The 27,785-nt window shown below is 34.6% G+C and overlaps 1 protein-coding gene across 3 annotated transcripts in view; it reads right to left on the reverse strand.

The window, feature by feature from the left end:
• Nucleotides 1-10,684: 10,684 nt before the first annotated feature.
• mindy4 (MINDY lysine 48 deubiquitinase 4) overlaps nt 10,685-27,785 on the reverse strand; it is a 60,347-nt gene continuing 43,246 nt past the window's right edge. For 2 of the 3 annotated variants that reach the window (XM_088643030.1, XM_088643029.1), the window contains exons 14-18: nt 26,196-26,259; nt 24,302-24,463; nt 19,687-19,867; nt 17,155-17,227; nt 10,685-11,504 (exon numbers count right to left, since the gene is read on the reverse strand). In XM_088643030.1, coding sequence (XP_088499156.1) covers nt 11,456-11,504; nt 17,155-17,227; nt 19,687-19,867; nt 24,302-24,463; nt 26,196-26,259 — 529 coding nt within the window. In that variant the 3' untranslated portion in view covers nt 10,685-11,455. The other variant, XM_088643031.1, reaches the window with a different exon arrangement.

The raw sequence follows: 27,785 nt of genomic DNA on the forward strand, positions 1-27,785 counted from the left end.
TTACAGTATTTGAGAGGTATGTCTTGACACCGATACAATGGAAATACTGCTCATGTATATGTTTCTAGGTTTATATTATGCATTTCATACGGTCAAATTACTTTTGAGCAACTGATAAGAAGCGCGAAACGGTATGCCCAGGGCGTTTTAGTTTTCGTTTTGTTTTAATGCAGTGCAGTGGATTGATTAGAGATATCAAGTACATACAAGTCATTTTTTAAATGTTGTAGTTCGTCTTGTAAAAATGTTACGAGTACATCATCTGTCAACAATTACACAGGTTCTGTTTCCATATTGCGGATTTGGTTACGTAATATTATTTTCTAATTTCACGTTGTGAATATATGATTTGGGCAAACAGAGCCGCAAAGAAGTACATTTTGGGTTGTTGTTTTTTTTTGCAGTTTTATCTAGAACAAGCGATGCTTAAACCTTTGTCTGATTCTTGTGAAACTATCCACACGACAGTTACCTAGGAGTTGACTTCAGTGATGTCACTGATGGGATGTTTCTAAAAATCCATCCACTGTAAAGCGTCTTCTCTAGTTGTCCTGCATATGTATTCGCTAATGAAGCTGTGTGTTCTGAGCCTGGTTCTCTACATTTCTGTATGAACCAGCTTAGAGGGCTAAAGACAGCTTGTGTTTAAATTGAGTGTAGGGTAATTTATGCTTCTAAAGTCATGATCAGCATTTATTATTGTACTGTGCTGTAAACTTGTTCTGTGCCTAATTACATTATTTTATAGCTTTATCAAATCTGTACATTGTCTGTCGATAATGTTTCTGTAGTGCTTTTTCAGCCCTCAGCATGTGACCGCGCCGGTGGCGCTGTGGGTTAGGTTCCTGACTCCCATGTCACACGGTCTGTGATTGAATCCCATGGAACTATGACTTTATTTTTTAACAAACATTTCTTTGAAAAAATGAAACGTTTCCCTTGGTCAGAGATTAAATAAAACCTCACTCGCACCAAACAAATTTATATTTCTAAATATCACAACATGATTGAATTTAAGTCTTTTTAATAACAATGAATAGTCACCTATGCGTTACAAAATAAACATTTATACTGATTTGAATCGCGTTTTGATTTAAATCGTGTTTATGTGTTTAAAGGCAATATACTGTATAAAAGCGCTGATTCTTATGGAATGTGTTCCGCCGGGGATTCAAAAAAAATATTTTTTTAATCACGTATCTAATGAAAATTGCAGTATAACTTTGTTCATGCACAAACAGTGGCAATTTACATTATAATTTGGGTGTCTCCTCTTGCCAGAAAGCTCTAAATTGCATTTTGAGTGCGGTTTTTGACTTTTTCTAAATTGCAACCCATAAATAAAGCTGATACAGTTTAGACTTACTGTATTTTAAACTGTATTACAGCAGCACATTGGACAATGCAACGTCAATTGCAAAAATGCACTTGGAATCTGTCCAAGCCCTACTACGAAAATTATTTAAACTGCGACACTTATCATTCATCTTTAAATAAACTTTATTTTATATAGCGTTTTAAGCAAATAGGTAATTAGATTGCTCATAAACCTAATCGCTTTTTCTACATAAACACGGCGTTATTGCTCTCTGAAAATGCTTTTTCTTTATATTTAGGCTCAGATTTCAACTATAGATCGTATTATTATAAACTTTCTTGGAAAAATGTATTTTATGTAAACCATGTTTGCTATTAATTCATTTAGGGCTAAAATACGTTCATTGTCTTCCAATCGAGTCGAGTTGACATTGGAAGCTTGCCACGCCCGGACTGTTACACCAACGCATTAGCATGTTAAAGCGATTTCATTGAGGAGCCTAGCTTTCTTAAGTAGTTAACACTGTACTTACCTGTGAAACCGGTTTAATTTGTCACAGCCAGCACTCCGGCAGAGAGGGGGGTTGTACTCGCTAATGTCCGATGACATACAAGTGGAAAGATTACAGATTTTAATCGTCTTTTTTCTGAACCAGGGAAAATCTGATCATGTTTCTCTATAACAATAAAAAATCTTTATTTTACATTATTTTACATATCCCGCTTACACATCGCACGACTTTAATAAATCTATTCTTTATTAATACTAAATAAATAATACTAAAAATACTACAGCAAAGAGGTCACTTGATTTTTGGAATAATTCCAAATAGCACAATGATCCACTGGCATCCCTGAAGTCTGTTTAGTCCATAATCTTCCAAATACAATCACTAAGCAATTATAAGAATTATACCATCCTATTTCTTTGTGATGTCCTGTAAAAACTAAACCTATTTTTATAAGGCTTTTACTCAAAAGATTTCCAAACACACAAAGCATTTGTGAAGTACTATAGTATTTCTAAAGGTTACTGGTACAACATCAATCATTAAAGCTTAACAATAAAGTTTAGATTGCTAACTATGGACTAACTATATTAACTAACTGCAATGCAACAGTATACATTTTACAAGTAAGAATATCTGGTTGAATTTACTGCGAGAGATTTTAAGTTTTAACAGAAGAAAACTACGAATATGAAAACAGCCATAACAACAAAAATAACTGTGCAAATATCAAAAGGCTACTTCAGTAATGAAATAATAATCACAGTAGAAACCAGACACTGTTTACACCATATTGTTAAGAAAGACTCAAGACAGAAATGTTCATGTACAGCTGGAAAAAACAACTTCTAAAACAACAGACAAATTAAACCGGTTTCACAGGTATTTTCAAAGTAGGAAGTACAGTGTTAACTACTTAAGAAAGCTAGGCTCCTCAATGAAATCGCTTTAACTTGCTAATGCGTTGGTGTAACAGTCCGGGCGTGGCAAGCTTCCAATGTCAACTCGACTCGATTGGAAGACAATGAACGTATTTTAGCCGTAAATGAATTAATAGCAAACATGGTTTACATAAAAGACATTTTTCCAAGAAAGTTTATAATAATACGATCTATAGTTGAAATCTGAGCCTAAATATAAAGAAAAAGCATTTTCAGAGAGCAATCACTGCTGTGTTTATGTAGAAAAAGCTATTAGGTTTATGAGCAATCTAATTACCTATTCGCTTAAAACGCTATATAAAATAAAGTTTATTTAAAGATGAATGATAAGTGTCGCAGTTTAAATAATTTTCGTAGTAGGGCTTGGACAGATTCCAAGTGCATTTTTGCAATTTATGTTGCATTGTCCAATGTGCTGTTGTAATACAGTTTAGAAATACAGTAAGTCTAAACTGTATCAGTTTATTTATGGGTTGCAATTTAGAAAAAGTCAAAAACCGCACTCAAAATGCAATTTAGAGCTTTCTGGCAAGAGGAGACACCCAAATTATAATGTAAATTGCCACTGTTTGTGCATGAACAAAGTTATACTGCAATTTTCCTTAGATACGCGATTAAAAAAATAAATTTTTTGAATCCCCGGCGGAACACATTCCATAAGAATCACCGCTTTTATACAGTATATTGCCTTTAAACACATATATTTAAACACGCGTTTACGATTTAAATCAAAACGCGATTCAAATCAATATAAATGTTTATTTTGTAACGCATAGGTGACTATTCATTGTTATTAAAAAGACTTAAATTCGATCATGTTGTGATATTTAGAAATATAAATTTGTTTGGTGCGAGTGAGGTTTTATTTAATCTCTGACCAAGGGAAACGTTTCATTTTTTCAAAGAAATGTTTGTTAAAAAATAAAGTCATAGTTCCATGGGATTCAATCACAGACCGTGTGACATGGGAGTCAGGAACCTAACCCACAGCGCCACCGGCGCGGTCACATGCTGAGGGCTGAAAAAGCACTACAGAAACATTATCGACAGACAATGTACAGATTTGATAAAGCTATAAAATAATGTAATTAGGCACAGAACAAGTTTACAGCACAGTACAATAATAAATGCTGATCATGACTTTAGAAGCATAAATTACCTTACACTCAATTTAAACACAAGCTGTCTTTAGCCCTCTAAGCTGGTTCATACAGAAATGTAGAGAACCAGGCTCAGAACACACAGCTTCATTAGCGAATACATATGCGGGACAACTAGAGAAGACGTTTTACAGTGGATGGATTTTTAGAAACATCCCATCAGTGACATCACTGAAGTCAACTCCTAGGTAACTGTCGTGTGGATAGTTTCACAAGAATCAGACAAAGGTTTAAGCATCGCTTGTTCTAGATAAAACTGCAAAAAAAAAACAACAACCCATAATGTACTTCTTTGCGGCTCTGTTTGCCCAAATCATATATTCACAACGTGAAATTAGAAAATAATATTACGTAACCAAAATCTGCAATATGAAAACAGAACCTGTGTAATTGTTGACAGATGATGTACTCGTAACATTTTTACAAGACGAACTACAACATTTAAAAAATGACTTGTATGTACTTGATATCTCTAATCAATCCACTGCACTGCATTAAAACAAAAAGAAAACTAAAACGCCCTGGGCATACCGTTTCGCGCTTCTTATCAGTTGCTCAAAAGTAATTTGACCGTATGAAATGCATAATATAAACCTAGAAACATGTGCGTGAGCAGTATTTCCGTAGTATCGGTGTCAAGACATACCTCTCAAATACTGTAAATCAAGTTAAAAATATCTCAAGACCGATTCTGGTCATAATGAAACCATGTTTCATGTATGTTTTCTTTAAAGTACCGAGACCAGCCATATACTGTATGTTTATGTTCCAAAATTAATATCGTTTATGGCCTTCACACGCGTTGCAGTATGCTCCTATTCTTTTTATGCTCAGCTACTAAGATTTCCCTTCAGTGGTAAAATTCCATATGAATATTCAATACTACAACGGGCACAGTAAAGACGTTTACTGTAAATCTTTCTACGACAGACCAACAGCGTGCCCCTGTCGGTCAACCAATCACGTACCGCGGTACCCCGCGTCATCTTGCGTCACAATGCGCGACGCCGTAGCCAATTACCTCCGGTACGTGTCTGTACCGTGCACTTTGAATGGCTGCATCTGTATACACTTAGCTATATTTTAATCTAATTTCTCTAGTGCAGACATTCAATTTGATCAGAGAATGTTACACCTGTAGAGATAGCTACAGTGAAGACACCTACAGTACATCCATGTCAGAACTAAAGGACATGAAAAAGTATTAATATCCTGGCATTTCATAAAGTCATTTAAGAAGCCTCTTTTTGGAAGGATGTACATACTGTCTTTATCTGTATTATACTGTCTTTATAATGTATCAATACTATATGTACTGTATTAATGTATCATTGTATCACACAATTTGCTTGAATGCTAAGCCATACATACTAAGGTCATTTCAGACTGTATGATCAAAGCAGTTTGCCATAATTACTTGGGATTTTTAGTGGTTATTTGATGTCTGATAGAGTTCACCAGCTTGTCCACATTATACATTCCAGACCATGTACCTACCTGTTCTGTTATTAGATGTTAAGAAAGCTTTGTGATAAACTTGAGTGATCATGTTCTATACACTAAACCTTAAGCAATGATGCATCTTCCCATTTTGCAATATCTGTGGGCTGTCATCAGTCAACCCAATGCTTGAATATCTGATATTTTGAATTATTTTGGTGATCTTGAACATTGACTAAGTCTGAATTCCTAACATTAAATTATGCAATGGAGAGAGCTAGCCTGCTATTGACTGTGCCTCTGATCATCAGCTTTCAATATCTTGATACTTATATGTCTTGATATGCCAGTACTGTAAACAACTTTAATAACATTTTTAATCAGGTGGGTGCTGACGTCAATAGATAGACATGTTTTCCTAATTTTCTTCAAGCCTTTGTCTGTACAATAAAAAATAATGGGATTCATTTCTTTAATATCTTTAACTCTATGAGTCCTCCTTCTCCAACATTAGTCTATCATGATAGATTGCTTTCAAGTTTAGAAATTTCTATGAAAATAAAAGCAACTTCTTATACTTATACTTGTGCACATTTTACGCTATTAAAAGCAAAAAAGCTTTTGGTTCGTGAAAGTATCAAGTTTATTTTTATACCTTTGGTTTGACTTTATTTACTACTTCTTTTAATGCTGATAACTCCCATATCAAGTCTACATTTACTCTTGGTTCCATAATCATGCAACTACTTATGATTTGACTTTTAGTAGAACAAAAGTATAAGACATGACAAATACATTCTCATTTTCTCTTTAATCACAAACATATTGTCTTTCTTTTTCTTGTCCATAATTTAGTGACAGTGGCATCACATTCAAGGAGATATTTTTAATGATGACAGTCTTTGCTTGTTCTAAGACTTGGAATCCAAGCTTCGTATCTCTTCTTTCTTTTTTTACTTACAGTACATCTCCATTCTACAATGGCATCCACTAGGGACAAATTTGCCTTGGCACCCAATGCATAAACTGTTGGATCTCAGGAAACAAAAGGGATCGGCCTCCTCAGTTTTTATTGCAGGCTTCACGTAAACCCTTAGGATTGGCTACCATCTGGAATATGGACTGGATGAAATGCAGACACAGATCTATTTACAGGGGCTTGTTTGCTGCTAAAAAGGCAGTGCATTGTGGCACTCCATATTCCCTCCACTGGCCTAATTGTTTCCTTGTCTATGTTGGTATCATTTATGTGGAGTTAATTTACTGTGTGGGGTTAGCAAAGGGAGTCCTGTTAAATAAAAAAGGTGCTGTCACTACTGGCAGGAGTTTGACTTCTGCTTTTGTCAAAAGGCAACCTAATCTTCACTTTTACAACCCAGTAAGATCTATAAATCCTGCATGGGCTGGTGATTGGAGAAGGAGTTTTGAAAGGGTGCCCTTTATGCACATCTGTTAGTGTTTGTATACAGTGTTTGATCTCATCAGATGCTGTTATTATTTGAATACAATATAAATAAACATTTTTGGTTACCAAAAGTAAATGTTAGTAGTACAGTGGTGCAGTGGCTAGCATAGCTGCCTTGCACTACTGGGGAAATGGGTTCAATTACAGAACTATCTGGCGTGCTATCTTCATGTTCAGAAACATACTGATAGGTTAATTGGCCCCCGGGAAAACTGGCCCGCAGTGTAAGTATTTGAATGTTTGTGTGACTGCCCTTCGATGGACTGGCATCCTGTCCAGGGTACACCTTGCCTTGTGTCAGGATATCCCGCATCCCTGAAAAATATTAAAAGTCTGTTATCTTGACCAATAATAAGAAAATAAATGAAATCTTAATAGGGAATTTGTTTTCTTAAAAATTATTAGGTAAAGTTTTTTTAAGATTGCCAGTGTACCTGTATCAATGACTATATAATGATCAATTTAGAGTTTTGTCAACATTCCATTCAAAGCAATGTCAATATGAAACATGCTGTCAACCCCATCCTCTTCACCTACCACTTTAAAAACCCTCATGTGAATTTATTATGTTAATAATTCAACTGAAAACATCTGAACATCATTCACAATCTACCTGTGCCGTATATTTTTCAAATCATTTTAGGTATCAGCTCCCATTCTCCCATATACTTTTGAGTTGCTATCAATGGATTAAATAAAAGCCTGAAGTCCTGATTTGAATTTAGGGAAAGAGTCCAAGTCACAGATCTCCCCTGTGAAGGAAATTCCACCTCAACAGTGCATAGCAACTAAAAACAAATTGCTATTCATCCATTTCTACTTGTGTGCTGTGGCAGCCAGTAATGTGATAAGACAAATAATTTATCAATAGGTGTATGTGTGATAACTCATGATTGAAAAATATAAATTTCTAAAATGATATCAAATTGAGTGATAGTGTCATATATTGGCAATCCTTGGTTGCCTTTTGAGTTGCAAGGTACAACCAAGATATTTTTATATTCTCACACAAAACACATCCTGGGGTGTATTATTCCTGAATCTTTGAATGTGTAGTTGTAAAACGAAGAAAAAAACAGGTGTTAAAGATAGCTTGTAGATTTGCTTCTAGAATCAAGTCTTGTTTAGGCTTTTTATATACAGTAGATTATAGATCTAAAACTACTTACATTAGGATAAGTAAGATTATTAAGGAAAAATTATAGGAGTGGCATATTAATTTTGTTTTACAAAAATTGCAACAGAAAGTATGATCATAACCTTAGGTCAAAAAGTAATTTTTTTTAAATAAATTATATTACAATTTATTCCCATTTCTTGTCTTTAAACTTTCTAATAAAAAAAAATGTTAGAAAGATAGAAATGTTAAAATAAACTATTTAAGTCACTCATATTTAAGAGTGAAACACCACAATTATCCTCTTTCATTTATATCTTAGGATTCTTTTTGATCTTCTTTAGGATTCCTTGTTATAAAGTATTATTGTGTAGTAAGGTCTGTTAAAACTCAATCAGCAAAGGAATTTTGTTTGGATTTCACTTATCAAAACATTCTACACTTTTGGTGTTAATATCAGTGTTGTAAAAATAAGAATTGATGCGTATTTTTGAAGAAAATAATAATATTTTACTGCTTCGTGAAATTGACAGGAATTAATCTGTTTGGTTTTACAGCAGCTTTTAAAGTGAACAGATTTGGCCAACTGTCTCTAAATGCAGCACAAATGCTGCTCTTGATTAAATGTCTGCACTGACAGAGCAATATTTCAGTTGCACTAATATTGTATTATATTTTAACAATGCAGCTGCCCAAATATAGCATAAAGATAAAAAATGTGGCTTTTACATTTTGATAGTACTGTATTAGTATGAAGCACAAATGCAACATTTTATGGACAAACGTTTTAGACATACTTCATTGAAAAAAATGTATAAATGTAGAAATGTATTTGTAAAAGCTGAATATTTATTATTGCAGCAATTTCCTTGATGTGAGTAAGTGTTTATTCAATGAAGACCGTTTCCAAGACTCCCTGCTGGCAAGGAACAAAAATCCAATCAGGAGCGTAACACATTTTATTCTGACATTTAGGGGACGTGGTTACCATGCAAATGGTTGTACTATTACTAGAATAAGTACTGAAAAAACGAATCCAAATTGAGAGTTTTTGTAAAGCTTCTAAACAATGATCTATTTATCTGTTTTAACCGTTTTCATTTTACAGGCAAGTTAATTTTGCATATAATCTCATTACTCATATTCATTAATGTTTGATATTGAAATGAGCATCAATGCACTTTGTATTGAACTTTTCAAATGATATTCAATATTTGAAAATTTAATATTTGGTACTTTTATCAATATTTTTCCATTTCCTCATAACCAGAAGAACATCTTGTAATTTATGGAGCTACAGTAAATGGTGTTATTGGTTTGTTTACAAATCATTGTGTTGTATTTGTGTTTCTGTCTGAACCAGGATACATACATAATCAAAATGAAGTAATTTGCTTCTTATCTTTCTTCCACTTACTGATCTTAATTACTGCACCATACTGTGACTTGTTTATTTTAGCAAATACATTTATAGAACTTCCTCTCCACCACACTTATCTGCACGAGAAAGTAAATACTTCTAGTAGAGAGTTTACATTGAGCCTACTGTGCTTATGTTCTTCCAAGGCTCATTGATAGACATTTGTCTTGGTCCTTTAATTAATATAAGTCACTGTACTTAAACATATATTTATTTGACTATCTTATTGGTATTATCACTATTAGTAGTATTAAAACTACTTTAAATCATGCTTCAGTTTTGAAGCCATAGCAAAGCCTGTTTTTTTTATTTCAAGGCCAATATGTTTTCAATATGTTTATGTTGTATACAGATAAGCAGGGAAAGGTTCTATTTTGCCATGAAATGGAGTTCTGCTTAAGTCTATTAAAAATTGATACTTGAAGTATCTATTGAAATAATACACCAATTTGAAATTGCCAGGAGAATGAGATTAAATTAGATGTGTTAATAAGTGAACACTGTAAACTTAAAAAAAAAAACAGCCTACTTTTTTATTTTGAACAGTTCTTTAAAAACTAAAGCCAAACTCTAAGGAAAGACCAGGGACTACCACATTGCTGCTTTGGAATCAGTCCAGAAAAGAACAAGAACGTAGTGTCTGTCCAACACTGACAAACTAAAATATCTGAACCTCTTAAGCCTTGGACAGATAAGACAACAAGGAACCTCAATCATGTATTCAAAATCGTCAAAAGCACAGACAACATCAACCTAATAGACGTCTTTAGAAATAACAATGAAAAATTAGCCAGCAGACAAAAGTGAAAATTATAGACATGTGCATTTTAAACACAACAGGACTCTTGTTCACACAAAGGGATGTAGGAGTAGGATCTGGCTACTCAGCTATGTTCCTGAAGCTGATGTTTGAAAGAAGCTACAGTGTATAAATTGACTCCTGAGTAATGGCTACTGTAGGTTCAATCCTCAGATCAACCAGCTGATAAAAACTAAATGAGTTAATAATCCACTAAAAAGATCAATTAGTTAAAAGCAAGTAAATAATCTGGGTGTTCCTAATGGCCTCCTCCTATTTGATACCTGGTTTATTTCTATTAATATAGTGTTATTGATATCAATATAGATAATCATCATTCTCAGTTTCATGGGCTTCATGCATTCTTCAATATTGACTCCCTAATTAAAGTCTCCTGTATTTCCTTTGTTTTCTCACCATTTCTAGAATTTACTAGCTTTTCCATCTGTATGAGGAACCAGTCAATAACTTTTTTAGTGTGACCTAACCAGTATGGAAAAAACGGTTTAAGCACTGTAGCACCAGATTCTCATTTTATTAACTGTGCATACAGGTAAACTCTACAGTACATGCATTGTATAAAAATAATAAAGATTTTAAGCAAATTAAGCATCTTACAACATTATCACTTTAGCAGGGCATGAGTCAATGAAATTAACAAAGTTGTATTATACTGTGCCTTTCAAGAAAGGCATCTGCTAAAACTTTCATGTGATTGACTTAAAGAAAAAGTGAACTACTTCCCGCTAAACATACGTAAATACTTGTCTCCATCCAACAAAAAAAAAGTAAATACCAAGCTAAAGAAAGCTTTCTTAAACATTTTATTTATGAAAATATTTGTATAAATAAAATTTAAACTGAAATGTAGTTTTTCGAAGGCAAAACATGTATTTCTATTCTTATCATTAATCGTTGAGTTAAAGCACAACAAGCCATACATTCACATGCAAGACATGAATCCTAAATACACAATAAAACAAATGTATAAATGGAATAAACTACATGATTACAGTCTGGTGTGAGCCTCATTAGTTATTCAACTTCATATATTCAAATAAATCCTAAGGTACATTCTTTACATATTTCATATTGTTTTCCAAATCAAAATTAAAGGCACAGGTATACAGGGTTGAGGCAATAAAACAGAATCCATGTCTTTATCTTAAATATTTGTATGGGTGCTTTACAAGTTGTGTTTTTCAGCTTCACTGATACTTTATGGCTATAAATTAGGTCATATATTTTTTTTCCATAGAAGAATTTCATGTCTATAGCACAATTAAATCAAAGTAAAGGTTCAGTTTCATTCCAGTCAACCATGGCACCTTTCCATCTAGAACAAGAGAAAAAGATAATCAGTTACATCACTAAATGAAATTTTAAATGAAAGATGAGGAGATGGTCAAAGCTTACTCCACTGCAGCCACGACCCTATGGATCCCCACTGTCCTACAGATGCAGCCATTCAAAATGCGCGGGCGATACCGCATTATTTTCCGGTGCGCTGTACGCAGTCTACCGCGAGTTACCGGTAAGTACTGCTAGTTACCGTAAATTCTCCTATAATACGGCAAGCAAAATAATAGTATCCGGAATTTCCGCAAGGTGGAGCTAATAAAGCTCAACCTCCCATGTTTGAGCTGCTGCCATCAAAGTCTTTAACGAAGATATTACTAATAGTATTAATAATGAATGACCTTGGACAAGCTGTAAGTGTAAACTCAAAGTATTGCCCTGGTCCACATTCTTTTTTTCATTGACCGTCTTTGTATAAGTAACACCACAGCATTTCGCAATCACGCATTTGTTTCCAATCATGCAAAGTACAGTAATTTTTGAGAATCGATTCACCATGCCTTTCACATGCTCATAAAAGAGATTGATTTAGAAACATAAACATATTACCATATGCAAACTGTACTGTTTACAGTATGTATATGTATATTTAATGTCTTAACTGTGCCCGTTTAAGTATTGAATATTTATATGGAATTTTACCACTGAAGGGAAATCTTAGTGCCTGAGCATAAAAAGAATAGGAGCATACTGCAACGCGTGTGAAGGCCATAAACGATATTAATTTTGGAACTTAAACATACAGTATATGGCTGGTCTTGGTACTTTAAAGAAAACATACACACCAGTATTCCATTTCTCCCTAAACATTTTAAGCATCGAAGTCTTTAACTAACCTGACACCGGAGTCAACAAGCATACTTTTAGAATTTGATTAAAAGGGAATATAATATGGAATCGCGTATCTCAAGAAATTAATAACTATATAATTATATTCATGTTGCAAAAAAACTGCAACGGACATAAAAACTCCCTTGCTTTTAACAGAGCGTTCCATAATTTCTAACTACGAAAATTATTTAAACTGCGACACTTATCATTCAACCAGAGCTCGAAATATCACAAGGACCCTCTAGAGCACAGCAAAGACTGTATTAAAAGAATCGCGTATCTCAAAAAATTAATAAGATATAATTATATTCGTGTACTGCGACAGGGCTGTGTAGGGCTGTTTCACCTCTGTCTTCATGTGACTCTATTCAAAAGCCATTTAGCAAAGAGGGGATGAGAAGAGTGACAAAGTAGTATACAGTACAGTACTTTAGATCTTTTTTTCTGAACCGGGGAAAATCTGATCATGTTTCTCTATAACAATAATAAAAAACATTGCCACACCCGGACTGTTAAACCAACGCATTAGCACGTCAAAGCCCATTGAGGAGCCGGGTGCAATAACTGTTTTGTCCCTTGATTTACTGATCTGCATTAATTACAGAAATCGAGTTCCTGCTCTTTGCAGGAACCTGGTCCTGCTGTCGCCCACAGAACAGAGGCTGCCGCAGAACCTGGCGCTGCTGGAGCAGCACTGTCAGACCTGAGTGCTGACAGTCAATCTGGACAAGACCAGAGTTATGGTTTTCCAGAAAAAAAGCCAGACCCCCATCAGTCTTCCTGAGATCGTCGGATTATGAACTAATAAAAGCATCTTATTAAAAACGCGTTTGCATTTGTCTGGGTATTTACTTTGTAATCTGTGGTTTACATCTACTGTATTGTTTTGAGATGCCACTTTTAAAGGTGATATGTAAAATAAAGTTTTTTATTATTGTTATAGAGAAACATGATCAGATTTTCCCTGGTTCAGAAAAAAGACGATTAAAATCTGTAATCTTTCCACTTGTATGTCATCAGAAAATACAAGAAGTTTCTGCTTTGTGCTAAGACATTAACGAGTACAACCCCCCTCTCTGCTGAGTGCTGGCTGTGACAAATTAAACCGGTTTCACAGGTATTTTCAAAGTAGGAAGTACAGTAGGACAGCACAAAAAAAAACAGACATTGTGTGGTACAGCACGGAGCTCAGTCAATTCAAACAAGTTCAGTTTAAAAAAAACTGCAACGGACATAAAAATTCCCTTGCTTTTAACAGAGCGTTTCATAATTGCCAACTACGAAATTTAGTTAAACTGCGACACTTATCATTCAACTTTAAATAGACTTTATTTCATATAGCGTTTTAAACGAATAAGTAATTAGATTGCTCATAAACCTAATCGCTTTTTCTACATAAACACAGCGTGATTGCTCTCTGAAAATGCTTTTTCTTTATATTTAGGCTCAGATTTCAACTATAGATCGTATTATTATAAACTTTCTTGGAAAAATGTATTTTATGTAAACCATGTTTGCTATTAATTCATTTAGGGCTAGAATATGTTCATTGTCTTCCAATCGAGTTGAGTTGACATTAGAAGCTTGCCACGCCCGGACTGTTACACCAAGCATTAGCATGTTAAAGCGACTTCATTGAGGAGCCTAGCTTTCTTAAGTAGTTAACACTGTACTTCCTACTTTGAAAATACCTGTGAAACCGGTTTAATTCGTCACAGCCAGCACTCCCGCAGAGAGGGGGGTTGTACTCGTTAATGTCTTAGCACAAAGCAGAAACTTCTTGTATTTTCTGATGACATACAAGTGGAAAGATTACAGATTTTAATCGTCTTTTTTCTGAACCAGGGAAAATCTGATCATGTTTCTCTATAACAATAATAAAAAACTTTATTTTACATATCACCTTTAAAAGTGGCATCTCAAAACAATACAGTAGATGTAAACCACAGATTACAAAGTAAATACCCAGACAAACGCAAACGCGTTTTTTATAATAAGATGCTTTTATTAGTTCATAATCCGACGATCTCAGGAAGACTGATGGGGGTCTGGCTTTTTTTCTGGAAAACCATAACTCTGGTCTTGTCCAGATTGACTGTCAGCGCTCAGGTCTGACAGTGCTGCTCCAGCAGCGCCAGGTTCTGCGGCAGCCTCTGTTCTGTGGGCGACAGCAGGACCAGGTTCCTGCAAAGAGCAGGAACTCGATTTCTGTAATTAATGCAGATCAGTAAATCAAGGGACAAAACAGTTATTGCACCCGGCTCCTCAATGGGCTTTGACGTGCTAATGCGTTGGTTTAACAGTCCGGGTGTGGCAATGTTTTTTATTATTGTTATAGAGAAACATGATCAGATTTTCCCCGGTTCAGAAAAAAAGATCTAAAGTACTGTACTGTATACTACTTTGTCACTCTTCTCATCCCCTCTTTGCTAAATGGCTTTTGAATAGAGTCACATGAAGACAGAGGTGAAACAGCCCTACACAGCCCTGTCGCAGTACACAAATATAATTATATCTTATTAATTTCTTGAGATACGCGATTCTTTTAATACAGTCTTTGCTGTGCTCTAGAGGGTCCTTGTGATATTTCGAGCTCTGGTTGAATGATAAGTGTCGCAGTTTAAATAATTTTTGTAGTTAGAAATTATGGAACGCTCTTTTAAAAGCAAGGGAGTTTTTATGTCCGTTGCAGTTTTTTTGCAACATGAATATAATTGTATCGTTATTAATTTCATGAGATACGCGATTCCATATTATATTCCCTTTTAATCAAATTCTAAAAGTATGCTTGTTGACTCCGGTATCATGTTAAAGACTTCGATGTTTAAAATGTTTAGGGAGAAATGGAATACTGGTGTGTATGTTTTCTTTAAAGTACCGAGACCAGCCATAAACTGTATGTTTAAGTTCCAAAATTAATATCGTTTATGGCCTTCACACGCGTTGCAGTATGCTCCTATTCTTTTTATGCTTAGGCACTAAGATTTCCCTTCAGTGGTAAAATTCCATATAAATATTCAATACTACAACGGGCACAGTAAAGATGTTTACTGTAAATCTTTCTACGACAGACCAACAGACCACGAGTGCCCCTGTAGGTCAACCAATCACGTACCGCGGTACCGCGCGTCATCGTGCGTCACAATGCGCGACGCCGTAGCCAATTACCTCCGGTACGTGTGTGTACCGCGCACTTTGAATGGCTGCATCTGTAGCATCTCAACCCATCCTTTCTCTCCCCATTACGTCCCTAATGCTGCCCAGGAGAGAAAGTCAATGCTAGCCCAAACATGCAGTTCTGTCTGGATAAGGCTCCTCTTTTCACAAGCTTCGCTGCCTCTGGTGTCTGCAGTGCAGTTTTGCTTCTTCAGGCATGGTGCCACCACTCCCTCACTTCCCTGCTAATTTCCAAGATCATGTAATATCAGCCTCTAACTCCCTCCTACCCCTACTTCACACTTGTCACTCTGGTTCACCTTCCCCATATTCCAGATACCTGCTTAAGGAAGAAATATTTGCAGACCCTGGGCTTTGTGAAAGTGAATCCTTTCTGGATTCCTCAACTGCATTTTGCAATTTGCTTTGCTGCTTTTTGGGGGACCTAAATGATGCAGAACAGACGCTGACTCCTCTTTTTTAACTCACCCAAAACAACACTCCACAGAGCATCATTTCCTGAACTCTCCACTCTCACTGGTTTACTTGGAAATACTGCTAAGGCTTCCATTTGCCTTTCATATCCTTTTTTTTCTTTACAAATTGCAGCTGTATACTTGTTTACCTGCATATTTAGTCTTTATAACTTAAAAATTCTGCATCAGCATTATGGGTTCTCTTTTGCTGCTTTTGCAGGTTCTTACAAAAATGGTTGTTGTTCTCCTCAACCCAGAAAGTTATCCAATAAAGCATACAGGCAGTTCTTGATTTACACACTCATAATTAAACCAAACATATTATTTGCATGTTGTTGGATTAATGTTTCACGAATATACAGTATACTTTCATTTAAGACAAATAAGTTGTCTGTTTAACATGCTTAAGCACAGACAACAACAAGAAATTTAATGGAATGTTTGAGGCAATACCAATACCCTCCAAACACCAGTTGAGTGCAGGGATGAGTAGAATTGCTTTGATGAGGCACAGGAAACTGTAATTTGTATCAATCTTTGTATCAGCATGCTTCCAGGCATCGTTCATGCCCCATCTTCTCATGCTAACTAAATAAATCTGTAAAAAGTATTATCTTAGTCTGTTCCTTATGTTTATATTATATAAAATCCTTGCATTTTCCACACTTTACACCAATCAATATTCACATAAGTCTTTCCTGCATATTTTTCAATAAATTGTTAAACATCAACAAGCATTTAGTTTTTTTACACAACTATGTGAACATCTTACATGAATACATCTGTTATTGTTTTTTTATGCATGTATTCTTATGGGAAATTACTTTTTAATTTAGAGAGCATGTTTGGAAACGGAGAACTATGTGTTTTAATTAAATTATCTTCTACTCTGCCTTACATTAGAATTTGGACAAACTACTGGAACGTTAATGAACCATCTAACCTACACGGCCACGGGAGAACATATGAACTCCATGCATGTCACGCTCCAGGTCACAAACTGAACCCAGGGCCCTAGCACTGCGAGGCAGCGATGCTAAGCACTGCAGCTCTGTGCTGTCCACATACAGTAGTTTAAAACAATATTAATTACAGCATTATTTAACAGAAAAGTCTATGTTGAATACTTCTGGGTAATGTATAAAAGTATTTTTTACAACTCACTTTGTCCTGATGCAGTGTTCAAGAGGCGGAATCAGGTCATTTTCCACATCAGGAACATAGTTTTGAGATGTGTCTGTAATATTCAAAAAGAACATGACATTAAATATTATTTCAAACAACCAATAATTAAATATTTAAATAATGTGAATAAGCTTAAAAGATAACAGAAAGTTGTATGGTATGTCTCTATTCAGTGAAGATCAAATAGGAATTTTACAGTAGCATGGAAAGTGTGCTTTATCCTTGTGTGACTGTACTACCCTATTTATCATCCAAGGAAGTACTTGTAATGTGGATCATAATGGCTGATTAGTAAATGGATCTGAGTCACCAATTACTGTACTTCTTCCAAAAAAATGCGTAATAGAAAGTTTGGATTTTTCTTAACTGTTATTATTGTGATATGGTCTATCATTTAGACCAGACGTTACAGGCTTTTGGAAGAGGTGTTTCACTAGGGCCAATAAGAAATTAGCAATGTCATTAAGCTACAGTATACATGATATTTTATTAAAGCATTGGGTGATACCAGGATAGTTGCAATGCACTGGTGGTCTTGTAGCAACAAAACTATTATACTGCATAGCACCTATGCTAAGCTATTTGCTATGTAATTATTCAGAGTGCAGGGTTTAGAAGTCACAATGAATGTGTTTTGCACCATTTGGTATATCTATTTTTGTTAAAGCAACAATATGAAACTGATGTTCCCCTAATAAGATACAGGCTCATACCATCCCATTTAATGTTAACCATGAAAACCTAAAAAAGCAAAAAATAAAGTGCACAATTAAAACATCTCACACATGGTACATTTAAAGGGAAAGTACAACAAACTCAGATCTCACAATCCATTTTAGCACTTGGATCGTACACTGCATTACAAATTATTTACAGTCATATAAACATTGTCCAAAATATTAGTAAAACATATAGTAAGTATAGTCATTCAAATTTAATACATATACTTGTGTTATTGCTTTACATCATATAAACCACAAGCACGCATGCACAATTTACATTTTTATATTATAAGTAGTGTTCTCATGTCTTCTAAGGATAATATGTCTTATAAGGATAGTTTGGACATTGAATGTGGATGTTTGGTTTGATATACTGCTAATCCGATGTCCCTCCAAAGGTGGTTTCAGACTTGCTGTACTTTCAGAAATCTGAAAGTGGTCTTTCTGTATATTTCTGTGGTTTCTGTGGTCAGATGCAGTGGTGTCCTGGCGCTCTGGGATTAGAGTGGGGGATGCTAATCGGCTGAACAAGCTCATCAAGAAGGCAAGTTCTGTCATTGGGTCTGGAGGTGATGGTTGAGAGGAGAATGGTGTCCAAATTAATATCCATCATGGACAATGTCTCCCACCCTTTATGACATGCTTGTTGGAATGAAGAGCAACATTCAGCAACAGGCTGCCATGGTGTGACAGGGAGCGTTACAGAAAATGGTTCGTGTCTACTGCCATAAGACCACGGTATGTCTGGGCAGGGGCAACACTGTCCTGTTGTGACACCATACTTGTACACCTGAAACCTGATTCCTCTGTAACAACAGGTGCTTTGTTTTACTGGTGTTCTGTCTACATCTAGCTTATAGAAGTGCAATACGTGGAAGTGGAATGGGCAAATTATTTTTTACAACTATGCAATAGTTGCAATAGTTACCTACTTTGTGCAATATGCTTGGGAGTGTGCAATTTCTATACTGTGTATTACATCTTCCTTATGTTCTGTACATTCATACTTTATTTGTGCGTGTGTGCCATTTCTGTTTTGTTTGCAATTCTTTATTCAATTTTTTTAAAATGTATTTACTGTATCATATTACTACATTTGTACTTTACTGTGTTGATTGTGCCTGGCTGCTGTAGCACTTGAATTTCCCACATGGGATTAATAAAGTACATACCTTTGTCATTACTGCATCAGCAATCAACCACTAACATAAAAAGTGAACTCTAGCAACTTATTATTATCAACAAGTTATTCTTACAAATAGTTATCATGTTTGGTCAATAGTAATATTTTGGCATGGCAGATAATAAGTTTGATACATTATTTTTTAATTATTTTCCCGTAATCTTAAAGTTAAAATGTCTATATATTGGTTAAAATCAAAAGTGCAATTAGTGGTATAAGTGTCATTTTATAGTAAAAGTAAGAATGTTTGCATATAATACTGAAATGTATCATGCCATTTTTACAATCTGCAGTTTTGGTTTTTAATAAAATATAGAAAACAACTGATTCAACTCAAACAAGTTCACTTATTCTGAGCTGTTGAGAAAACGTCATGGAAAACACATGACTATACAGTTGGTAAATGGTGAATTTTGCAAAAAGTATTTTTTTAGAATGTAAAATTATAAATGAAAAATTAAAATAACCTCCAGATATACAATAAATATACTGAGAAGCATTAAATTGAAACATGTTTTGTTTTTATGGATCTCAGCAGACAGTCATTTTTTAAACTCAAAACCTAATTTACTTGCTCAAATTGGAATAAAATCAATTCTCACACACCAACAGTTAGGCGTATTTCCTCCTGTTGATTTGCTAGGCTGTCATAGTAGTAAAGGTCAAATCTCCTCTCCATCCTCCAATCACTCATTAACTCCTTGCGTGTAGAGAAAAGCACACTGAAGTGACTTTCACTGCATATCACCCATATTGGATACCTGGGAGTCTTCATATAGGTGCCAACCTACCAATAAAAAAATAATACTGTAGCATGAAGAGAAATTATAAAGTTACTTGTACATGTTGTTACATTAATATAAAACATTGCATATTAACAATTTAGCAATAAACTCATGGAATAAAACAGAAAACAGACTGTGGAAATTGTGTCACCACATAATGCCATAATGATAGTGCTACCTTTGATGTGATTTAAAAATTATCTTTCTAATACTGTATGTAAGTCTGGCTGCGATGTAAAGTCCACTTGAACTCTGCACAGTTCATTTGTTGTTTTTTCTGCTGTGTGTTCAAAATTTACAAAGGTCTATAATCACTTTATTCTAACTATGCTTTGGGAGACAAAAGCAATGGAATTCATAATGATAATGTACAGTTATTTTTTATGAACATGAGTGTTTCTAATTAATTAATTTAACTACTCTAAAAAAAGAATTGACAGGAATATCAAAACAACTTCAGAGAGGTGAAACTATGCTGTGGTGTATGATAAAAACAATGCCCTTTCTGGTAAAAACCTTTTACTTTTCTTTCCAGCAACATAATCTTTATTTCATATAAGTGCAACATGCATGCACTGCATAGTGTGTCAAATTCATTATTCAATGCTTTATCCAGACTTATTATACTGCATTGCAGACGTTCACAACTTTCCCTCCTACAGATAAAGCTAAAAAACTTAATGTCAAACAAATGCTGAAGGTGCTCTAAGGTTTAAGAAGTTAGATGTGGTACCTTCCAGATTTACTCATACCCCTGATGACATAGAAACAAAATCAAAACATCATACTGTATAATATTAAGAGTTATGGATTAATAAATGTGTAATATATTGTAATTCTAATAGCATTGACCAAAGTCTTATTTGTCATAAATAATTTAATTTAAATAATTTAAGTCCAGAAATGATGAGGGTCACATTTATTTACAACCCTGTAATTAGTAAATACTCATCTGTCATAGATAACACTAATATTTGCTATTTGGTTATGGCATTTCTCAAGGGAAATTTTTCCTCCTGGCAGAATTGCTCTAGGTCTTTGAGACCTTTTCCATTTGTAAACAACATTCTTCATTGTGAATGTTCAGTTGAATTGAGTTCTAGAGATTGAGATGACCATTTAAGAATATTTTTCTATGCAGTTAACACTTCTTTGTCATTTAGATATGTTATATACAGTAGTGTATACATATGCTCTAGATCTAGATTATTGTCATGCTGTGATGTCCATTTTTGGCCAAATACAAGATTTTTAATGCTGGAAGATCTTGGTTGGTACATGTAACATGTTGGTTCATGATTCCTTCATTTTAAGATGGGCCTGCCATATTTCACAGAAGGAATTAATGTTTTTCAAACATGATCTTCAGGTTTTTTTTTCCATCCATCTTCTAAACTGTGTACAGACTATTTTTAAAGACCAAAGTTCAGCAAGATGCCAATTTTGACAGAGCTGCCCAGCAAAGAAGATAAAGCTATTTTTCCCTCTCCTCTTGTCTGCACCAGGACCCCCACAGCACAGAATAGCTTGCCAACAACGGACCATGGACCAATCCGCCAAGCTCCGTCTTACCAGTAGGAAGTTTAACTCTTTAAAAACATCATGGCACATTAAAATTCTCAACAGTTGAACTATTATTCCAAACACATTCGAGGTTTAGATAATGACAGTAAATGCATATTCATTTGTATTTGAGAATATATATGTTAATTAATTCTATGAGATGGATAGAACCTATGAGCTAGACCATAACATTATAGTGTTAGACATTATAGTCTGACATTATTAACTATGATCTTTATAACTCTGAGTGAACGATCAGCCTGTAATGTCACAGCAGATCACTCAATGAATATATTCAATTAAGTTTGTTGTTTTCTATGCATGTTTTAGTTTTATATCAATAAATTGTATATTTAGAATCTGTTGTGCGAGACAGTAAAGTATTATGTTTGTTTCCAAAAAGGTGTCAAGTACTCTCGCAATCTCAAGTACAATCACAATTTTAATTTATAGTAAATTAAAACCCAAAATCACCTACACCTGGACAGAATAGCAGTTGGTCGCAGGCCATCAACTTTTTTATGTTAAACATAATGCCGATTGAGCATATTCAATTTTAGTTTCATTTTCCCATGGGTCACATTGTCATTCAGCTGTAGTTTGGCATTTCCAAGCTGCATCCTTCTGTAGCTCACCCTCAGAAGAGACTTTTTTTCTTGCAACCCAGCCATAAATACAGTATCATATTCCCGGAGATGGCATGGAATGGTATTTTTCAACTTGTATCCTGAAGATGCCAGTTTGTATTAGATATCTTCAGTTGTTGCCACTGACTTTATTGTTACCTCCTGAACCACTTGTCTCATAGCTTTTGGTGACAAGATATATTTGCATCCTTCCGGGCATAGATCCCAGTAGGCTTAAATTGCTTAAAAATGAACACAATAGTGCAGCTTTTTGTGGAGGTCAATGACTACCAGCCTGCAGTATTCGGAAAATTATTTGACCTCAATAATGAAGATGCATGCTACTACTAGATTACTTACTGAATGAGTGTTAACTCCTTTCATACTCGGGGGACTTTAGGTGGCCTCTAAATACAGTAGTTCTGCAAATTAAAAATGCACTTCCAAAGAATGTTACTCTTTTTGTTGGATTTTATTAAATTGATACTTACAGCTACAAATAAATGTGACTCTTTTTATTTCCTGGAATGAAAGTTGACAAATATGATTTTTAACTCTGTGCATAACAGTGCCCTCAAAAAGTAGTAGGATGGTAAAGTCACAACTGTTATTTTTGCTTTACAATTAAAGACTATTTAATATTTGGACTATTTGATATTAACATAAATAATGTTTTATTTTTGGGTAAGTTCAGTCATTCATGTGACAATACTAATGGTTTTGATATCAATTGGTTGAACACAAAGTTTGATTGTAATAGTGTGGCAAATTCAATTTAAATACATTTTTCAGGATTGTCAGGATTTGGTAGCATACAGTATTTCTTGGAAGCATTAACTGCATGAAATCTGTGACCCATTGAGCTCATTAACCTTTTTGTGTAATCATTTGAGATGCTAATTATATATTTCTCAAATATTCTTTGGGTGTGATAAAATCATTTTTCTAAAGAATATAAAGTGCACTGGGTTAAAATCTCGAGACTCACTTGGCCAGTCTAAGATATTCCACTTACTTTCTCTTGATGAACCCCTTTAGTTCATCATATCAGTTCAATACAATATCAGTTGTATTTTTTGAGTTACCGCTATGCTGTAAAGTTCTGCCCAATAAGTAGTGATGCCATTTTGTGATGCCAAGAGTTTTTCTGTAAAGAATTGTATGAATTTATTCTGCTGCAGTCATCATTACATCATCTATAAGGACAAGTGATCCTGTTCCAGAAGCAGCTATTTGTTATTTTTTCTAATCTTTTCCAAATTCTTTAGAGTCATCTTTGAGCAAATTCTGAACTATGGCAAAGTTAATGTCATGGCCTTGGCATGTATGGTCACCTAGCTCACTCATCACCGATGATGTACATAATGATTACAAATACAAATGTAAAGCCAAAAGAACTTTCTCAAATATCCTACACATCCATATAAAATGATGAGACAACCTCTATGCATAATAGAAATAGAGTATGCTGATCTCTTTTTAATTACTAATTGGAAACATTATATTTATTTTTATACATAAACCATAAAATTCAAACATAAAATTTATTTTCAAACACAAAATATGAATCATGCAATTTAAATGTATTTACTGAACAAACAGAATGATAACATTATGGAAACTTTATGGATCACAAATCACCACAATGTTTCTCAAAGGAAAATGCATCATTAGTTACAGTATGTTTTTGCACAATATTTCTGTCAAATGTATTCCAAAATATCTTCCCATCTTAGCTGTAAAACTTGCTGGTACATTGAGCATTATTCCTCACAACTTTCAAAGTTGCCTGATCAATTTCAAGATTTTACTTATGCCCTTTATAGTCAGTCTCTTGCAAAGCGTATTCTTAATCTTTCCAACAAAGATGGGGCAAGGCAAAAGTCACAACAGTGCATCAATTTCTAACCATTCCAAAAAAAAACAATTATAATAATTTAAAGTAACAAGTGATTTTAGTTAAAGTTACAAGTGATTTAAGGTTAAGTTTGGAAAGTATGTTCAAGATCACTATTACATTGTAAACAAAACCATACCTCGTGAGGGATGAACAGCAGAGTTTGAAGAAGGTGACAACAGTTTGAAATAAATTAATATTTTATGCAGATTCTTGAGTTTAGTTACAAGTTATATTTCAAAAAGGCTTTTAAGAAGGTCCCAAAATCTTGACTGATTTACTGCTCATCATAAAAGTTCAGAAAGCTAAACACATATAAAAAATATAATTATGATAAAATACTCACATACCTTGCAAACATTGTAATGTTCAAATAAGGAAAGTAATCCAATGTCACTCCGTCCTTTGATTCCCTTCAACAGGGTAATGTTTCCATTCCCGGAATCCAGTTCAATTTCATCATTAAACACATTTGATACTGCTCTTCCAGTCAGAAGAAGATTTACAAGTTCCTGATACATTTATGTTAAAGAAAAAACATAAATATAAGCAATCCTTAAAATTCAGCATCAATAAATATGCAAAAGGTGCAAAAAATAGCATAACATAACAAATGGGTTATGTTACATCTTAACCTGGATGTTGAAGGTTAGTATATCAGTAATACAAAGACCCTCAAGATGCATACTCAGTGCCCCTCACTACAGTATATCCCAATGCCCAACATAAGAACTTAAGAAAGATGACAAAATAGCAGAGGACATCCATCTAACCTATTTAATTGAAGCTAACAGATCCCAAGATCTCATCCAGTTGTTTATTAAAAAGAAGCCAGGGGAGTGGAGGGACCATCTCACCATTCAATTGTGTGCTGCACAAGAGCACAAGAGCACATCAACCTCTAAACCTCTAGGAGTAATATTTCTATTTAAGAAATCCAAGGTTATAAATAATAAACCTAGCATCCCCTTTCTTTTGTAAAATGGGACCACAAAAAGGGTTGTCTACCAGAGCAGTTACATCATAATTGTGTTCATTATGCAGTAGAAAAGTTTACAGCTATTCCTATCACTCTGGTCTGGAACCTAGGTGGCTGGGGCTGCATCATTTGATCCTCAGTCTGAAGAGGGTAAATATCAGTCAGACTATAAAAACATGACAAATAAGAGGATACCTTAGTGGTACCCTTAGTGAAAGTGCCAGCGACCCAAAAGGATGCCGGTAACTTGGTGACACAGTAGGCTGACTACAATCCAAGTAGGCAGGCACTGTTTAGAGAGGTCAAGGCTTTTATGTTTAGTGACAACTGAAGACCTAAACTATCTGGTAGCAGCTCTTCATCCTCTTCATCCTGTTGAAGGCCAGTAGACAAAATGTCATGGGAACCAATCTGGAGTGCCAGAGAATGTCTTATGCCTGACTGCACAAGCTGCAATAAAATGGGAGAAGGCATGGCTGGCTCACCAGTGACAGGATTAAATCCCTCTAGGGGGTGAGTGAATTGGCAAGCAAGTGGTTTGAATGCCAGCAACATTTTAGTTCACTGATGCCCAGAGATGGTCCAAACCAGAGCAGACAATTAATGGATTTTGCTATTACTATGTTGACCTCTGGTCACACAAACACAAAGACAATAGCAACAATCTCTGGGTGGAGGCACCATTCCAACATGACTAGGCTTCCTGGACAGAGGATATACACTTTGTTTAAAAATCCTGGTAAGTAAATCACCCTGACAAAAGGTTCTGGTTACATCACAGAAGCAGAAAGTGTGCCACCCTGTTCATGACACAGGAGTAGCAACTGCACTGTATAGCCTTTATAATTTTCCAGAAGACAAATCCTTGATGTTGAAGAATAGAATAATGGATTTCCAAGGATGCTTTTTTCTTTCTGTATACAGATAAAACAATTGTAAAGCTTTATTCTACCACCTAGTACTTAACTGAAGGCACTATGCAAGACTGAAGGGGTATATACAACATTAGTTGCCATTAAACAAAAAAAGGATATTCTATCAGTTGAATTGTAAGAAAACTGTGCCAATGAAGATGAAGAAAACAACTAAAACAGATAACTGATGGACTTCTCCTTTAATATCAAGAACTCATCTTACTACTAATTTCAATTGCACTGCACATCTCATCATATTGTTAGGTAACAGTATATTTTTGTAAATGTGTATAACTCTTGATTGTAAGATTATTTTGTTTTCTGAGCCTGATTAAATCTTAAAATACTAACCTGAGTGCAGTATCCATGGGCTCCAATCACTGAGTTTGTAGGCACATCAAAATCTTTTCTCACTCTAAAACAAACAAAAAAACAGCAAAGACTTTTAAGATGATGCACTTGTTGCAGACATTGGTGATAATCCTTGTCACAGGAGTAATGATCCTATATATTCTTACTTGAAGAGCTTGACCAAGTAAGCATACTAATCAATTATGTAACACATATTTGCAAGTTTCTTCCTTGTACACCATTTTCTCCCTGTGTAGTTGTCCAAATTACATTAAATGAAAGGTACCTATGGGATCTACTCACTGCAGTTGGGCACGTTGCCAGCTACTGGTGAATTTCAGCACTTGTCCAAATTTGGTGGGTGTTTTTAACATATCTATATCTTTAAATTGAAAAATATGTAAACCAGTTTTTTAAAATCACCAACCAAAACCTGATTGCATAAGACCACGGAAGATATTATATTTGTGCTGCATTTGGTGTAGAAATATACATTAATTATTCAAAATATTAGTACAAAAGGTCCATACCAGTGCAGTGTATAAGCAGTGTAATAATGATATGTTTGTGTTTTATTTTTTATTTTTAGACTTTTTTGACAGAAAAAGATATGTTCAGATTATGGTAGCTTTGGATATTGATAATGGTGATAAAAATAAAATTTAAAATGGTCATGGAAACAGTCGTTTTTTTTAATCTTGGGTGCACCTGTTGTTCAGTAATATGTCCAGAATTATGCAGGTCGCATACTAAGTAAAAGTACTCTTCTTCAGGATATATTTCCTGTCCTGTGTGCATTGAACTGGCTCCCTGTAAAATGTACAATGGACCTTAATATTCTCCCAATTACATATTTGTCAGCTTCATCAGTGTTCTCTTGCTGTACTGAAAGCAAATTCCACCAACTATTGTTATGTGGCAATAAATAATTGAAAAACCTATTTTGCTGTACATCAGTACTTTTCCTGATGTTCCTTCTTATGATTAGCAGACTGACATTTCAAATTGATTAAAACTACATTAATGAAGTACTGATAAATCTGAACTCAGTTTGCTTGATGTACACTTTGATGGACAAATAATATTGGTACATATGTAACTACTGTTTTAATGAGTGACAGTCGTCAATATTAAATGATGTAATATTTACTGTAAATCTTGGCAGAAGATAAACCTTTTCTATAGACTTTCTAGGCCTACAAGTTCTCTCTTGGCGACAAAAACAGTTTCTCTCAAGCAATAGAAAATAATTATTTTCAGTAATAAAAGATATGTTAGAGATGTTTTTAAATTAGTTCACTAAATTAAAAATATAATTATGAATGATTGTAGTTTTAACATTTCTTGATGATTGTCTTCTCAAAAGCTGTACTACAACTGTAATGTTTGTACTACAGCTTAAGGAGCACATACTGTATATAGCCTTTCATAGATTGTAAGTGCCCACCAATAGTCTGAGGATAGTTGTTAATTTGTGCAATATGCCACATATCCTTAAACCAGCAATACCATCTTTAAATGTATTTTAGGGTTCAATGGTAAATGAAGGCATACGACTTGTGAGACATACTTGAAAGATCTGGCTAGTCT

This window comes from Lepisosteus platostomus, chromosome 8 (genome assembly GCF_059453375.1).
Source record: "Lepisosteus platostomus isolate fLepPlt1 chromosome 8, fLepPlt1.hap1, whole genome shotgun sequence".
NCBI lineage: Eukaryota > Metazoa > Chordata > Actinopteri > Semionotiformes > Lepisosteidae > Lepisosteus > Lepisosteus platostomus.